Source organism: Anolis carolinensis, unplaced genomic scaffold (genome assembly GCF_035594765.1).
Source record: "Anolis carolinensis isolate JA03-04 unplaced genomic scaffold, rAnoCar3.1.pri scaffold_14, whole genome shotgun sequence".
NCBI classification, from domain to species: domain Eukaryota; kingdom Metazoa; phylum Chordata; class Lepidosauria; order Squamata; family Dactyloidae; genus Anolis; species Anolis carolinensis.
In genome coordinates, this window is record NW_026943825.1 from 11,772,225 (window position 1) to 11,788,723 (window position 16,499).

The 16,499-nt window shown below is 47.2% G+C and overlaps 1 protein-coding gene across 12 annotated transcripts in view; it reads left to right on the top strand.

Moving 5' to 3' along the window:
* The window catches only part of sv2a (synaptic vesicle glycoprotein 2A), a 114,674-nt gene that overhangs the window by 49,546 nt on the left and 48,629 nt on the right, over positions 1-16,499 (top strand). For all 12 annotated transcript variants that reach the window (XR_010001242.1, XR_010001246.1, XR_010001244.1 and 9 more), the window contains exons 4-6: positions 3,153-3,304; positions 4,946-5,079; positions 15,556-15,645. Coding sequence is in view for 1 of the 12 variants with exons in the window: in XM_062964952.1 (XP_062821022.1) it covers positions 3,153-3,304; positions 4,946-5,079; positions 15,556-15,645 (376 nt within the window). In the remaining 11 variants the exon portion in view is untranslated. The remainder of the gene's footprint in view (positions 1-3,152; positions 3,305-4,945; positions 5,080-15,555; positions 15,646-16,499) is intronic.

Consider the following 16,499-nt stretch of genomic DNA (forward strand, 5'->3'; position numbering starts at 1 on the left):
TGCTGCAATTAGGAAAAATGATTAGGATGTAATGGCCTTGCAGCTTTAAAGCATGGCTGTTTCCTGCCTGAGTGAACTTTTTGTTGGGAGGTGTTAGCTGGCCCTGATTGTTTCCTGTCTGGAATTCCCTTGTTTTCAGAGTGGTGTTGTTTGCGATATTTTATGTGCTTCTACTGTCTGTGGCCCTGAGAAAACAGAGGATTTTCCAGACTTTGATGATGGGAATACTTTGTTGGGAGGTGTTAGCTGGCCCTGATTGTTTCCTGTCTGGAATTCCCTTGTTTTCAGAGTGGTGTTGTTTGCGATATTTTATGTGCTTCTACTGTCTTTGGCCCTGAGAAAACAGGATTTGCCAGACTTTGATGATGGGAATACTTTGTTGGGAGGTGTTAGCTGGCCCTGATTGTTTCCTGTGTGGAATTCCCCTGTTTATTTACTGTCCTGGTTTTAGAGATTATATTGTTCTGCATTATTCTATCCCAGTAATTATTTCATATTAAAGAAGAATCTCACTTATCCAACATTCGCTTATACAATGTTCTGGATTATCCAACGCAGTCTGCCTTTTCATAATCAATGTTTTTGTAGTCAGTGTTTTAAATTCATTGTGATATTTTAGTGGTAAATTTGTAAATACAGTACAGTAGAGTCTCACTTATCCAACATAAATGGGCCAGCAGAACGTTAGATAAGCGAATATGTTGGATGATGAGGAATTAAGGATAACCCTATTAAACATCAAATTAAGTTATGATTTTACAAATTAAGCACCAAAACATCATGTTAGACAACAAATTTGTCAGAAAAAGTAGTTCAGTACACAGTAATGCTGTATAGTAATTACTGTATTTATGAATTTAGCACCAAAATATCACGATATATTGAAAGCATTGACTACAAAAATGCGTTGGATAATCCAGAACGTTGGATAAGCGAGTGTTGGATAAGTGAGACTCTACTGTAAATACTACATAGCATTACTGCGCATAGAACTACTTTTTCTGTCAAATTTGTTGTATAATATGATGTTTTGGTGCTTAATTTGTATAACGATTACCTAATTTGATGTTTAATTGGCTTTTCCTGAATCCCTTCTTATTATCCAACATATTCACTTATCCTGCCGGCCTGTTTACGTTGGATAAGTGAGACTCTACTGTATATTTCTAATCTTATATTATCTGCTCAGAACTGGATTATCTGAGGGCCCTTCTTCACAGCTGTATAAAATGCACACTGAAGTGGATTATATGGCAGTGTGGAGTCAAGATAATCCAGTGCAAAGCAGATAATATAAGATTCTAAATGGGTTATATAGCTGTGTTGAAGGGCCTTGAGTCTACACTGCCATATAATCCAGTGCAAATTAGATAATCTGTGGAAGAAGCCTAAGTGAGGCCTAAATCTGCCTGTCCCCTAACTGAAACCTGGCTGTCCCTTGGTTGCTAGGCAACCAAGTGGGCAGAGATTAGCCCTCTAAACTGGCAGCAATTGGATAAAAAAAATTATTGCTCTCCCTCTAATTAGGACTTTATTTTCTTTTCTTTTTGTTGTATCAACCTTGAGGCGTGGATGATGGGTTGTGTTGTCAAATTTTGAGGTTGGGGGGCCTGTACTTTTGTTGTTTTGTGAATTGCCGTGATGCCATCACTCTTTTATATATATAGATTGTTTCCCTTCTGCCTCCATGAGGACTAGGGACTTAACTTTGGTTCCAAGTACCTTTTAAACTAGCCGTTCTAGGAGCCATATTATTATTATTATTATTATTATTATTATTATCATTATCATTGTTTCCCTTCTGCCTCCATGTGGACTAGGGACTTAACTTTGGTTCCAAGTACCTTTTAAACTAGCTGTTATGTGCAAAAGGATTCTAGGACCCTTATTATTATTATTATTATTATTATTATTATTATTATTATTATTATTATTATTATTATTATTATTATTATTATATTGTATGATACAGCAAACAAGATAGACATGCTGAATTTCGTATCAGAAAACCACAAGTCGAACACTTCCCAAGTGTCTAGGACTGTGTGATGTATTTTCGGATAATGCGTGCAGATCCCAGTAGGGTGGCCTTTTGCAGTTGGCAGATCGCAATTTTGTCAATGCCTATTGTTTCCAAATGCCGGCTGACGTCTTTTGGCATGGCACCCAGTGTGCCCATCACCACCGGGACCACCTGCACTGGTTTCTGTCAGAGTCTTTGCAGTTCAATCTTGAGGTCCTGAGAGCGGCTGAGTTTTTCCTGTTGTTTTTCGTCAATGCAACTGTCACCTGGGATGGCAACATCAATGATCCAAACCTTTTTCTTTTCCACGACTGTGATGTCTGGTGTGTTGTGTTCCAGAACTTTGTCAGTCTGGATTCGGAAGTCCCACAGTATCTTTGCGTGCTCATTTTCCAATACTTTTGCAGGTTTGTGATCCCACCAGTTCTTTGCTGCTGGGATGTGGTACTTGAGGCAGAAGTTCCAATGGATCATTTGGGCCACATAGTTGTGCCTCTGTTTGTAGTCTGTCTGTGCAATTTTCTTACAGCAGCTGAGGATATGATCCATGGTTTCGTCGGCTTCCTTGCAGAGTCTGCATTTTGGGTCATCAGCTGATTTTTCGATCTTGGCCTGAATTGCCTTTGTCCTGATGTCTTGCTCCTGGGCTGCAAGGATCAGGCCTTCTGTCTCCTTCTTCAGGGTCCCATTCGTGAGCCAGAGCCAGGTCTTCTCCTTGTCAGCTTTTCCTTCAATTTTGTCAAGGAACTTTCCATGCAGTGTTTTGTTGTGCCAGCTGTCAGCTCTAGTTTGTAGTGCGGTTTTCTTGTACTGGTTTTTTGTCTGCTGTGCTTTGAGGAGTTTCTGATTTTTGACTTCAATCAAAGCAGGTTCTTCACTTTGCTTTCCATCTTCTGCCAGGGCATGTTCTTCTTCTTTGACTGCTTGTTTTACTTGTAAGAGTCCTCTGCCCCCTGATCTTCTAGGCAGATATAGCCGGTCAACATCACTGCGAGGATGCAGTGAATGATGAATGGTCATGAGTATAATAATAATAATAATAATAATAATAATAATAATAATAATAATAATAATAATGTGTTGCTGGGGTTTGAAGGCCGCCTAACCTTTCTCTTTTACCCGTTCCTAGCATCGGGGGCTCGATCCCCATCGTCTTCTCCTACTACTCGGAGTTCCTGGCGCAAGAGAAGCGGGGGGAGCATCTCAGCTGGCTCTGCATGTTCTGGATGATTGGCGGCATCTACGCCTCGGCCATGGCTTGGGCCATCATCCCCCATTACGGTATTTATTTTATTTTGGAATTCATGTGTTGTCGAAGGTTTTCATGTTTTTCATATTGCCTAGTTTCCAACAGATCTCCCAACCTCTGAGGATGCCTATCATAGATGTGGGTGAAAGGTCAGGAGAGAATGCTTCAGGAATATGGCCAGACAGCCCGGAAAACTCACAGCAATCCAGTGATTCTGGCCATGAAAGCCTTCAAAATAATAATAATAATAATACAGTACAGTCTCACTTATCCAACATAAACGGGCCAGCAGAATGTTGGATAAGCGAATATGTTGGATAATAAGGAGGCATTAAGGATAACCCTATTAAACAGCAAATTAGGTCATGATTTTACAAATTAAGCACCAAAACATCATGTTATACAACAAATTTGACAGAAAAAGTAGTTCAATACGCAGTAATGTTATGTTGTAATTATAGTAGAGTCTCACTCATCCAACACTCGCTTATCCAACGTTCTGGATTATCCAACGCATTTTTTTAGTCAATGTTCCCAATATATCGTGATATTTTGGTGCTAAATTAGTAAATACAGTACAGTAGAGTCTCACTTATCCAACATAAACGGGCCGGCAGAATGTTGGATAAGCAAATATGTTGGATAATAAGGAGGCATTAAGGAAAAGCCTATTAAACAGCAAATTAGGTTATGATTTTACAAATTAAGCACCAAAACATCATGTTATACAACAAATTTTACAGAAAAAGTAGTTCAATACGCAGTAATGTTATGTAGTAATTACAGTAGAGTCTCACTCATCCAACACTCGCTTATCCAACGTTCTGGATTATCCAACGCATTTTTGTAGTCAATGTTTTCAATAAATCATGATATTTTGGTGCTAAATTTGTAAATACAGTAATTAGTGCACATTATTACTGTGTATTGAACTACTTTTTGTGTCTAATTTGTTGTATAACATGATGTTTTGGTGCTTAATTTGTAAGATCATAACCTAATTTGATGTTTAATAGGCTTTTCCTTAATGCCTCCTTATTATCCAACATATTCGCTTATCCAACATTCTGCCGGCCCGTTTATGTTGGATAAGTGAGACTCTACTGTACTGTATTTACGAATTTAGCACCAAAATATCATGATGTTTTGAAAACATTGACTACAAAAATGTGTTGGACAATCCAGAATGTTGGATAAGTGAGTGTTGGATAAGTGAGACTCTACTGTAGTAGTAGTAGTAGTAATAATAATAATAATAATAATAATAATAATAATAATAATAATAATGCGACAATATGAAGCAATGGGCTGAAATTGCAGGAAAAGAGATCCCACCTAAACATTAGGAAGAATTTCCTGATGGTGAGAGCTGTTCGGTTATGGAATTTCTTGCATCGCAGTCCAGTGGAGTCTCCTCCTGATGTTTTTCAAGCAGAGACTGCATGGCCATCTGTCGGGAGGGCTTTCATTGTGCCTTTTTGGCCGAGTGGGTGTTCGAATGGATGCCCCTGGTGCTGTCTTCCAACCCTATGTTTCCAAAGAACGCCGATCTGAGGTGGTGAAGCGAACCTTTCTCTCCTTCTAACCGCATCTTCCTTCCTTTGTCCCGGCTTTTTTTCCTCCTCCCTCCTCTGCGCTCTCTCCTCGGCTGCTGTCGCTCCGCCGCTCAAAAGGGTGGAGCTTCCAAATGGGCTCCGCCTACCAGTTCCACAGCTGGCGCGTCTTCGTCCTGGTTTGCGCCTTCCCGTCCGTCTTCGCCATCGGCGCCCTCACCACCATGCCCGAGAGCCCACGCTTCTTCCTGGAGGTATGTGCGGACGGTGGGAGGATGGCCATCTGTCGGGAGGGCTTGGATTGTGTCTCCCAACTCTAGCATTCTATGATTCAGAGGCTGGATGGCCATCTGTCGGGAGGGCTTTGAGTGTGTCTCCCAACTCCAGCATTCTATAATTCAGAGGCTGGATGTCCATCTGTCGGGAGGGCTTTGATTATGTCTCCCAACTCTAGCATTCTATGATTCTGAGGCTGGATGGCCATCTGTCGGGAGGGATTTGATTGTGTCTCCCAGCTCTAGCATTCTATGATTCAGAGGCTGGATGTCCATCTGTCGGGAGGGCTTTGATTGTGTCTCCCAACTCTAGGATTCTATGATTCAGAGGCTGGATGGCCATCTGTCAGGAGGGCTTTGATTGTGTCTCCCAACTCTAGCATTCTATGATTCAGAGGCTGGATGGCCATCTGTTGGGAGGGCTTTGATTGTGTCTCCCAACTCTAGCATTCTATGCTTCAGAGGCTGGATGGCCATCTGTCGGGAGGGCTTTGATTGTGTCTCCCAACTCTAGCATTCTATGCTTCAGAGGCTGGATGGCCATCTGTCGGGAGGGCATTTATTGTGTCTCCGAACTCTAGCATTCTATGATTCAGAGGCTGGGTGGCCATCTGTCGGGAGGGCTTGGATTGTGTCTCCCAACTCTAGGATTCTATGATTCAGAGGCTGGATGGGCATTTGTCGGGAGGGCTTGGATTGTGTTTCCCAACTCTAGGATTCTATGATTCAGAGGCTGGATGGCCATCTGTCGGGAGGGCTTTGAGTGTGTCTCCCAACTCTAGGATTCTATGATTCAGAGGCTGGATGGCCATCTGTCGGGAGGGCTTTGAGTGTGTCTCCCAACTCTAGGATTCTATGATTCAGAGGCTGGATGGCCATCTGTCGGGAGGGCTTTGAGTGTGTCTCCCAACTCTAGGATTCTATGATTCAGAGGCTGGATGTCCATCTGTCGGGAGGGCTTTGATTGTGTCTCCCAACTCTAGGATTCTATGATTCAGAGGCTGGATGGCCATCTGTCAGGAGGGCTTTGATTGTGTCTCCCAACTCTAGCATTCTATGATTCAGAGGCTGGATGGCCATCTGTCGGGAGGGCTTTGAGTGTGTCTCCCAACTCTAGGATTCTATGATTCAGAGGCTGGATGTCCATCTGTCGGGAGGGCTTTGATTGTGTCTCCCAACTCTAGGATTCTATGCTTCAGAGGCTGGATGGCCATCTGTCAGGAGGGCTTTGATTGTGTCTCCCAACTCTAGCATTCTATGATTCAGAGGCTGGATGGCCATCTGTCGGGAGGGCTTTGATTGTGTCTCCCAACTCTAGCATTCTATGCTTCAGAGGCTGGATGGCCATCTGTTGGGAGGGCTTTGAGTGTGTCTCCCAACTCTAGCATTCTATGCTTCAGAGGCTGGATGGCCATCTGTCGGGAGGGCTTTGATTGTGTCTCCCAACTCTAGGTTTCTATGATTCAGAGGCTGGATGGCCATCTGTCGGGAGGGCTTTGATTGTGTCTCCCAACTCTAGGTTTCTATGATTCAGAGGCTGGATGGCCATCTGTTGGGCGGGCTTTGATTGTGTCTCCGAACTCTAGCATTCTATGATTCAGAGGCTGGGTGGCCATCTGTCGGGAGGGCTTGGATTGTGTCTCCCAACTCTAGGATTCTATGATTCAGAGGCTGGATGGGCATTTGTCGGGAGGGCTTTGATTGTGTTTCCCAACTCTAGGATTCTATGATTCAGAGGCTGGATGGCCATCTGTCGGGAGGGCTTTGAGTGTGTCTCCCAACTCTAGGATTCTATGATTCAGAGGCTGGATGGCCATCTGTCGGGAGGGCTTTGAGTGTGTCTCCCAACTCTAGGATTCTATGATTCAGAGGCTGGATGGCCATCTGTCGGGAGGGCTTTGAGTGTGTCTCCCAACTCTAGCATTCTATGCTTCAGAGGCTGGATGGCCATCTGTCGGGAGGGCTTTGAGTGTGTCTCCCAACTCTAGCATTCTATGATTCAGAGGCTGGATGGCCATCTGACGGGAGGGCTTTGAGTGTGTCTCCCAACTCTAGGATTCTATGATTCAGAGGCTGGATGGCCATCTGTCGGGAGGGCTTTGAGTGTGTCTCCCAACTCTAGGATTCTATGATTCAGAGGCTGGATGGCCATCTGTCGGGAGGGCTTTGAGTGTGTCTCCCAACTCTAGGATTCTATGATTCAGAGGCTGGATGGCCATCTGTCAGGAGGGCTTTGAGTGTGTCTCCCAACTCTAGCATTCTATGCTTCAGAGGCTGGATGGCCATCTGTCGGGAGGGCTTTGAGTGTGTCTCCCAACTCTAGGATTCTATGATTCAGAGGCTGGATGGCCATCTGTCGGGAGGGCTTTGAGTGTGTCTCCCAACTCTAGCATTCTATGATTCAGAGGCTGGATGGCCATCTGTCGGGAGGGCTTTGAGTGTGTCTCCCAACTCTAGCATTCTATGATTCAGAGGCTGGATGGCCATCTGTCGGGAGGGCTTTGAGTGTGTCTCCCAACTCTAGGATTCTATGATTCAGAGGCTGGATGGCCATCTGACGGGAGGGCTTTGAGTGTGTTTCCCAACTCTAGGATTCTATGATTCAGAGGCTGGATGGCCATCTGTCGGGAGGGCTTTGAGTGTGTCTCCCAACTCTAGGATTCTATGATTCAGAGGCTGGATGGCCATCTGTCGGGAGGGCTTTGAGTGTGTTTCCCAACTCTAGGATTCTATGATTCAGAGGCTGGATGGCCATCTGTCAGGAGGGCTTTGATTGTGTCTCCCAACTCTAGCATTCTATGATTCAGAGGCTGGATGGCCATCTGTCAGGAGGGCTTGAATTGTGTCTCCCAACTCTAGCATTCTATGATTCAGAGGCTGGATGGCCATCTGTCGGGAGGGCTTTGATTGTGTCTCCGAACTCCAGGATTCTATGATTCAGAGGCTGGATGGCCATCTGTCGGGAGGGCTTTGATTGTGTCTCCCAACTCTAGGATTCTATGATTCAGAGGCTGGATGGCCATCTGTCGGGAGGGCTTGGATTGTGTCTCCCAACTCTAGGATTCTATGATTCAGAGGCTGGATGGCCATCTGTCGGGAGGGCTTGGATTGTGTCTCCCAACTATAGCGTTTTATGATTCAGAGGCTGGATGGCCATCTGTCGGGAAGGCTTTGGTGGTGTCTTCCTGCCTGGACTAGATGACCCTTGGGGTCTCTCCCAACTCTAGGATTCTATGATTCAGAGGCTGGATGGCCATCTGTCGGGAGGGCTTTGATTGTGTCTCCCAACTCTAGCATTCTATGATTCAGAGGCTGGATGGCCATCTGTCGGGAGGGCTTTGAGTGTGTCTCCCAACTCTAGCATTCTATGCTTCAGAGGCTGGATGGCCATCTGTCGGGAGGGCTTTGATTGTGTCTCCGAACTCCAGGATTCTATGATTCAGAGGCTGGATGGCCATCTGTCGGGAGGGCTTTGATTGTGTCTCCCAACTCTAGGATTCTATGATTCAGAGGCTGGATGGCCATCTGTCGGGAGGGCTTGGATTGTGTCTCCCAACTCTAGGATTCTATGATTCAGAGGCTGGATGGCCATCTGTCGGGAGGGCTTGGATTGTGTCTCCCAACTATAGCGTTTTATGATTCAGAGGCTGGATGGCCATCTGTCGGGAAGGCTTTGGTGGTGTCTTCCTGCCTGGACTAGATGACCCTTGGGGTCTCTCCCAACTCTAGGATTCTATGATTCAGAGGCTGGATGGCCATCTGTCGGGAGGGCTTTGATTGTGTCTCCCAACTCTAGCATTCTATGATTCAGAGGCTGGATGGCCATCTGTCGGGAGGGCTTTGAGTGTGTCTCCCAACTCTAGCATTCTATGCTTCAGAGGCTGGATGGCCATCTGTCGGGAGGGCTTTGATTGTGTCTCCCAACTCTAGCATTCTATGCTTCAGAGGCTGGATGGCCATCTGTCGGGAGGGCTTTGATTGTGTCTCCCAACTCTAGGATTCTATGATTCAGAGGCTAGATGTCCATCTGTCGGGAGGGCTTTGATTGTGTCTCCCAACTCTAGCATTCTATGATTCAGAGGCTGGATGGCCATCTGTCGGGAGGGCTTTGAGTGTGTCTCCCAACTCTAGGATTCTATGATTCAGAGGCTGGATGGCCATCTGTCGGGAGGGCTTTGAGTGTGTCTCCCAACTCTAGGATTCTATGATTCAGAGGCTGGATGGCCATCTGTCGGGAGGGCTTTGATTGTGTCTCCAACTCTAGCATTCTATGCTTCAGAGGCTGGGTGGCCATCTGTCGGAAGGGCTTTGATTGTGTCTCCCAACTCTAGCATTCTATGATTCAGAGGCTGGATGGCCATCTGTCGGAAGGGCTTTGATTGTGTCTCCCAACTCTAGCATTCTATGATTCAGAGGCTGGATGGCCATCTGTCGGGAGGGCTTTGATTGTGTCTCCCAACTCTAGCATTCTATGCTTCAGAGGCTGGATGGCCATCTGTTGGGAGGGCTTTGATTGTGTCTCCCAACTCTAGCATTCTATGCTTCAGAGGCTGGATGGCCATCTGTCGGGAGGGCTTTGATTGTGTCTCCCAACTCTAGGTTTCTATGATTCAGAGGCTGGATGGCCATCTGTCGGGAGGGCTTTGATTGTGTCTCCCAACTCTAGGTTTCTATGATTCAGAGGCTGGATGGCCATCTGTTGGGCGGGCTTTGATTGTGTCTCCGAACTCTAGCATTTTATGATTCAGAGGCTGGGTGGCCATCTGTCGGGAGGGCTTGGATTGTGTCTCCCAACTCTAGGATTCTATGATTCAGAGGCTGGATGGGCATTTGTCGGGAGGGCTTGGATTGTGTTTCCCAACTCTAGGATTCTATGATTCAGAGGCTGGATGGCCATCTGTCGGGAGGGCTTTGAGTGTGTCTCCCAACTCTAGGATTCTATGATTCAGAGGCTGGATGGCCATCTGTCGGGAGGGCTTTGAGTGTGTCTCCCAACTCTAGGATTCTATGATTCAGAGGCTGGATGGCCATCTGTCGGGAGGGCTTTGAGTGTGTCTCCCAACTCTAGGATTCTATGATTCAGAGGCTAGATGTCCATCTGTCGGGAGGGCTTTGATTGTGTCTCCCAACTCTAGCATTCTATGCTTCAGAGGCTGGATGGCCATCTGTCGGGAGGGCTTTGAGTGTGTCTCCCAACTCTAGCATTCTATGATTCAGAGGCTGGATGGCCATCTGTCGGGAGGGCTTTGAGTGTGTCTCCCAACTCTAGGATTCTATGATTCAGAGGCTGGATGGCCATCTGTCGGGAGGGCTTTGAGTGTGTCTCCCAACTCTAGGATTCTATGATTCAGAGGCTGGATGGCCATCTGTCAGGAGGGCTTTGATTGTGTCTCCCAACTCTAGCATTCTATGATTCAGAGGCTGGATGGCCATCTGTCAGGAGGGCTTGAATTGTGTCTCCCAACTCTAGCATTCTATGATTCAGAGGCTGGATGGCCATCTGTCGGGAGGGCTTTGATTGTGTCTCCGAACTCCAGGATTCTATGATTCAGAGGCTGGATGGCCATCTGTCGGGAGGGCTTTGATTGTGTCTCCCAACTCTAGGATTCTATGATTCAGAGGCTGGATGGCCATCTGTCGGGAGGGCTTGGATTGTGTCTCCCAACTCTAGGATTCTATGATTCAGAGGCTGGATGGCCATCTGTCGGGAGGGCTTGGATTGTGTCTCCCAACTATAGCGTTTTATGATTCAGAGGCTGGATGGCCATCTGTCGGGAAGGCTTTGGTGGTGTCTTCCTGCCTGGACTAGATGACCCTTGGGGTCTCTCCGAACTCTAGGATTCTATGATTCAGAGGCTGGATGGCCATCTGTCGGGAGGGCTTTGATTGTGTCTCCCAACTCTAGCATTCTATGCTTCAGAGGCTGGATGGCCATCTGTCGGGACGGCTTTGATTGTGTCTCCCAACTCTAGGATTCTATGATTCAGAGGCTAGATGTCCATCTTTCGGGAGGGCTTTGATTGTGTCTCCCAACTCTAGCATTCTATGATTCAGAGGCTGGATGGCCATCTGTCGGGAGGGCTTTGAGTGTGTCTCCCAACTCTAGGATTCTATGATTCAGAGGCTGGATGGCCATCTGTCGGGAGGGCTTTGAGTGTGTCTCCCAACTCTAGGATTCTATGATTCAGAGGCTGGATGGCCATCTGTCGGGAGGGCTTTGATTGTGTCTCCAACTCTAGCATTCTATGCTTCAGAGGCTGGGTGGCCATCTGTCGGAAGGGCTTTGATTGTGTCTCCCAACTCTAGCATTCTATGATTCAGAGGCTGGATGGCCATCTGTCGGAAGGGCTTTGATTGTGTCTCCCAACTCTAGCATTCTATGATTCAGAGGCTGGATGGCCATCTGTCGGGAGGGCTTTGATTGTGTCTCCCAACTCTAGCATTCTATGCTTCAGAGGCTGGATGGCCATCTGTTGGGAGGGCTTTGATTGTGTCTCCCAACTCTAGCATTCTATGCTTCAGAGGCTGGATGGCCATCTGTCGGGAGGGCTTTGATTGTGTCTCCCAACTCTAGGTTTCTATGATTCAGAGGCTGGATGGCCATCTGTCGGGAGGGCTTTGATTGTGTCTCCCAACTCTAGGTTTCTATGATTCAGAGGCTGGATGGCCATCTGTTGGGCGGGCTTTGATTGTGTCTCCGAACTCTAGCATTTTATGATTCAGAGGCTGGGTGGCCATCTGTCGGGAGGGCTTGGATTGTGTCTCCCAACTCTAGGATTCTATGATTCAGAGGCTGGATGGGCATTTGTCGGGAGGGCTTGGATTGTGTTTCCCAACTCTAGGATTCTATGATTCAGAGGCTGGATGGCCATCTGTCGGGAGGGCTTTGAGTGTGTCTCCCAACTCTAGGATTCTATGATTCAGAGGCTGGATGGCCATCTGTCGGGAGGGCTTTGAGTGTGTCTCCCAACTCTAGGATTCTATGATTCAGAGGCTGGATGGCCATCTGTCAGGAGGGCTTTGAGTGTGTCTCCCAACTCTAGCATTCTATGCTTCAGAGGCTGGATGGCCATCTGTCGGGAGGGCTTTGAGTGTGTCTCCCAACTCTAGGATTCTATGATTCAGAGGCTGGATGGCCATCTGTCGGGAGGGCTTTGAGTGTGTCTCCCAACTCTAGGATTCTATGATTCAGAGGCTGGATGGCCATCTGTCGGGAGGGCTTTGAGTGTGTCTCCCAACTCTAGCATTCTATGATTCAGAGGCTGGATGGCCATCTGTCGGGAGGGCTTTGAGTGTGTCTCCCAACTCTAGGATTCTATGATTCAGAGGCTGGATGGCCATCTGACGGGAGGGCTTTGAGTGTGTTTCCCAACTCTAGGATTCTATGATTCAGAGGCTGGATGGCCATCTGTCGGGAGGGCTTTGAGTGTGTCTCCCAACTCTAGGATTCTATGATTCAGAGGCTGGATGGCCATCTGTCAGGAGGGCTTGAATTGTGTCTCCCAACTCTAGCATTCTATGATTCAGAGGCTGGATGGCCATCTGTCGGGAGGGCTTTGATTGTGTCTCCGAACTCCAGGATTCTATGATTCAGAGGCTGGATGGCCATCTGTCGGGAGGGCTTTGATTGTGTCTCCCAACTCCAGGATTCTATGATTCAGAGGCTGGATGGCCATCTGTCGGGAGGGCTTGGATTGTGTCTCCCAACTCTAGGATTCTATGATTCAGAGGCTGGATGGCCATCTGTCGGGAGGGCTTTGATTGTGTCTCCCAACTCTAGCATTCTATGATTCAGAGGCTGGATGGCCATCTGTCGGGAGGGCTTTGAGTGTGTCTCCCAACTCTAGCATTCTATGCTTCAGAGGCTGGATGGCCATCTGTCGGGAGGGCTTTGATTGTGTCTCCCAACTCTAGCATTCTATGCTTCAGAGGCTGGATGGCCATCTGTCGGGAGGGCTTTGATTGTGTCTCCCAACTCTAGGATTCTATGATTCAGAGGCTAGATGTCCATCTGTCGGGAGGGCTTTGATTGTGTCTCCCAACTCTAGCATTCTATGATTCAGAGGCTGGATGGCCATCTGTCGGGAGGGCTTTGAGTGTGTCTCCCAACTCTAGGATTCTATGATTCAGAGGCTGGATGGCCATCTGTCGGGAGGGCTTTGATTGTGTCTCCAACTCTAGCATTCTATGCTTCAGAGGCTGGGTGGCCATCTGTCGGAAGGGCTTTGATTGTGTCTCCCAACTCTAGGATTCTATGATTCAGAGGCTGGATGGCCATCTGTCGGGAGGGCTTTGATTGTGTCTCCCAACTCTAGGATTCTATGATTCAGAGGCTGGATGGCCATCTGTCGGGAGGGCTTTGATTGTGTCTCCCAACTCTAGCATTCTATGCTTCAGAGGCTGGGTGGCCATCTGTCGGGAGGGCTTTGATTGTGTCTCCCAACTCTAGGATTCTATGATTCAGAGGCTGGATGGCCATCTGTCGGGAGGGCTTTGATTGTGTCTCCCAACTCTAGCATTCTATGATTCAGAGGCTGGATGTCCATCTGTCGGGAGGGCTTTGATTGTGTCTCCCAACTCTAGGATTCTATGATTCAGAGGCTGGATGGCCATCTGTCGGGAGGGCTTTGAGTGTGTCTCCCAACTCTAGGATTCTATGATTCAGAGGCTGGATGTCCATCTGTCGGGAGGGCTTTGATTGTGTCTCCCAACTCTAGGATTCTATGATTCAGAGGCTGGATGGCCATCTGTCGGGAGGGCTTTGATTGTGTCTCCCAACTCTAGGATTCTATGATTCAGAGGCTAGATGTCCATCTGTCGGGAGGGCTTTGATTGTGTCTCCCAACTCTAGCATTCTATGCTTCAGAGGCTGGATGGCCATCTGTCAGGAGGGCTTTGATTGTGTCTCCCAACTCTAGCATTCTATGCTTCAGAGGCTGGATGTCCATCTGTCGGGAGGGCTTTGATTGTGTCTCCCAACTCTAGCATTCTATGCTTCAGAGGCTGGATGGCCATCTGTCAGGAGGGCTTTGATTGTGTCTCCCAACTCTAGCATTCTATGATTCAGAGGCTGGATGTCCATCTGTTGGGAGGGCTTTGATTGTGTCTCCCAACTCTAGCATTCTATGATTCAGAGGCTGGATGGCCATCTGTCGGGAGGGCTTTGATTGTGTCTCCCAACTCTAGCATTCTATGCTTCAGAGGCTGGATGGCCATCTGTCAGCAGGGCTTTGATTGTGTCTCCCAACTCTAGCATTCTATGATTCAGAGGCTGGATGTCCATCTGTTGGGAGGGCTTTGATTGTGTCTCCCAACTCTAGCATTCTATGATTCAGAGGCTGGATGGCCATCTGTCGGGAGGGCTTTGATTGTGTCTCCCAACTCTAGCATTCTATGCTTCAGAGGCTGGATGGCCATCTGTCGGGAGGGCTTTGATTATGTCTTCCAACTCTAGCATTCTATGATTCAGAGGCTGGATGACCATCTGTCGGGAGGGCATTTATTGTGTCTCCGAACTCTAGCATTCTATGATTCAGAGGCTGGGTGGCCATCTGTCGGGAGGGCTTGGATTGTGTCTCCCAACTCTAGGATTCTATGATTCAGAGGCTGGATGGGCATTTGTCGGGAGGGCTTTGATTGTGTCTCCCAACTCTAGCATTCTATGATTCAGAGGCTGGATGACCATCTGTCGGGAGGGCATTTATTGTGTCTCCGAACTCTAGCATTCTATGATTCAGAGGCTGGGTGGCCATCTGTCGGGAGGGCTTGGATTGTGTCTCCCAACTCTAGGATTCTATGATTCAGAGGCTGGATGGGCATTTGTCGGGAGGGCTTTGATTGTGTCTCCCAACTCTAGGATTCTGCGATTCAGAGGCTGGATGGCCATCTGTCGGGAGGGCTTGGATTGTGTCTCCCAACTCTAGGATTCTGCGATTCAGAGGCTGGATGGCCATCTGTCGGGAGGGCTTTGATTGTGTCTCCCAACTCTAGGATTCTGCGATTCAGAGGCTGGATGGCCATCTGTCGGGAAGGCCTTCATTGTGTCTTCCTACATTGCAGAATGGGGTTGGACCAGATGATCCTTGGAGTCTCTCTCAGCTCTAGGATTCTATGATTCAGAGGCTGGATGGCCATCTGTTGCGAAAGCTTTGATTGTGTCTTCCTGTCTGGCAGAAAGAGGTTGGACTGGATGCCCTCTGGGGTCCCTTCCAACTCTAGGATTCTAGGAGATGGGCTTTTGTTTTCATCCAGTAAATAAGTAAGTATATAAGCTGGCAGAAGGTCACTCCATGGGTTTAAATCACCAAGTGAGGATTCGATCCTACAACTCCTAGGATTCCATTGCATTGAGTGATAGCGGTTCAAGTGGTGCCAAACCGCATTCATTCCTCAGTGTAGATGCACCTTGAAGCCCACATTTGGGGTCCAGATTCATGTGTTGTTTTGCATTTCTAGAACGGGAAGCACGACGAGGCTTGGATGGTGCTGAAGCAAGTTCATGACACCAACATGCGGGCCAAGGGACACCCCGAACGGGTCTTCTCGGTAAGATTATCTTAATACTATAACATTATATAATGTTTATATTACACTAGCTGTGCCCGGCCACGCGTTGCTGTGGCGTTGTCTGGTGGTGTCTGTATTTTATAGGCAGTGTGGAAGAGGCCTAAGTGAGGCCTAACTTAGCCTGTCCCCTGGGCTGAGTGAGTTGCTAGGAGACCAAGTGGGCAGAGCTTAGCCTTCTAACTGGCAGCAATTGGATAAAAACAATTATTCCTCTCCCTCTAATTAGGACTTTATTTTTCTTTTCTTTTTGTTGTATCAACCTAGAGGCATGGATGAGGGGTTGTGCTGTCAATTTTCGAGGTTGTGGGGTGTTTAGTTGTGTTGTTTTGTCGGTCGCCAGGATTCCATCACTCTTTTATATATATAGATTTAACATTATAATATACCGTATATACTCGAAGATAAGCCGAGTTTTTCAGCCCTTATTTATGAGCTGAAAAAGCCTCCCCCGGCTTATAATCGGGTCAAGGTCAAGCCCGGCAATGGAGCCTGCAGGCTGTTGCTTGCAATATATGATATATTTATTTCTCATCTTACCCTCCCTTATCAGTGTTTATTTTTCCAAAGCCTCCCTCACTCTTCACCAGGGGAATGCTATGGGGATGTAAATTGATTTTTTTTCCAATCTGATGGCCATTCTTGTGTTTTCCATATTTGCTGGCATATGGCATGCATCACCTTGACAGCATCATCTTTCAAGATTTTAAACAGTTCAGCTGCGATCCCATCGTCTCCTGCTGCCTTGTTGTTAGCAGTGCTTCTTAAGGCCCATTCAACCTCACTCCTCAGGATGTATAACATATAACTTATTATATTTCTTTGATAATATAAAT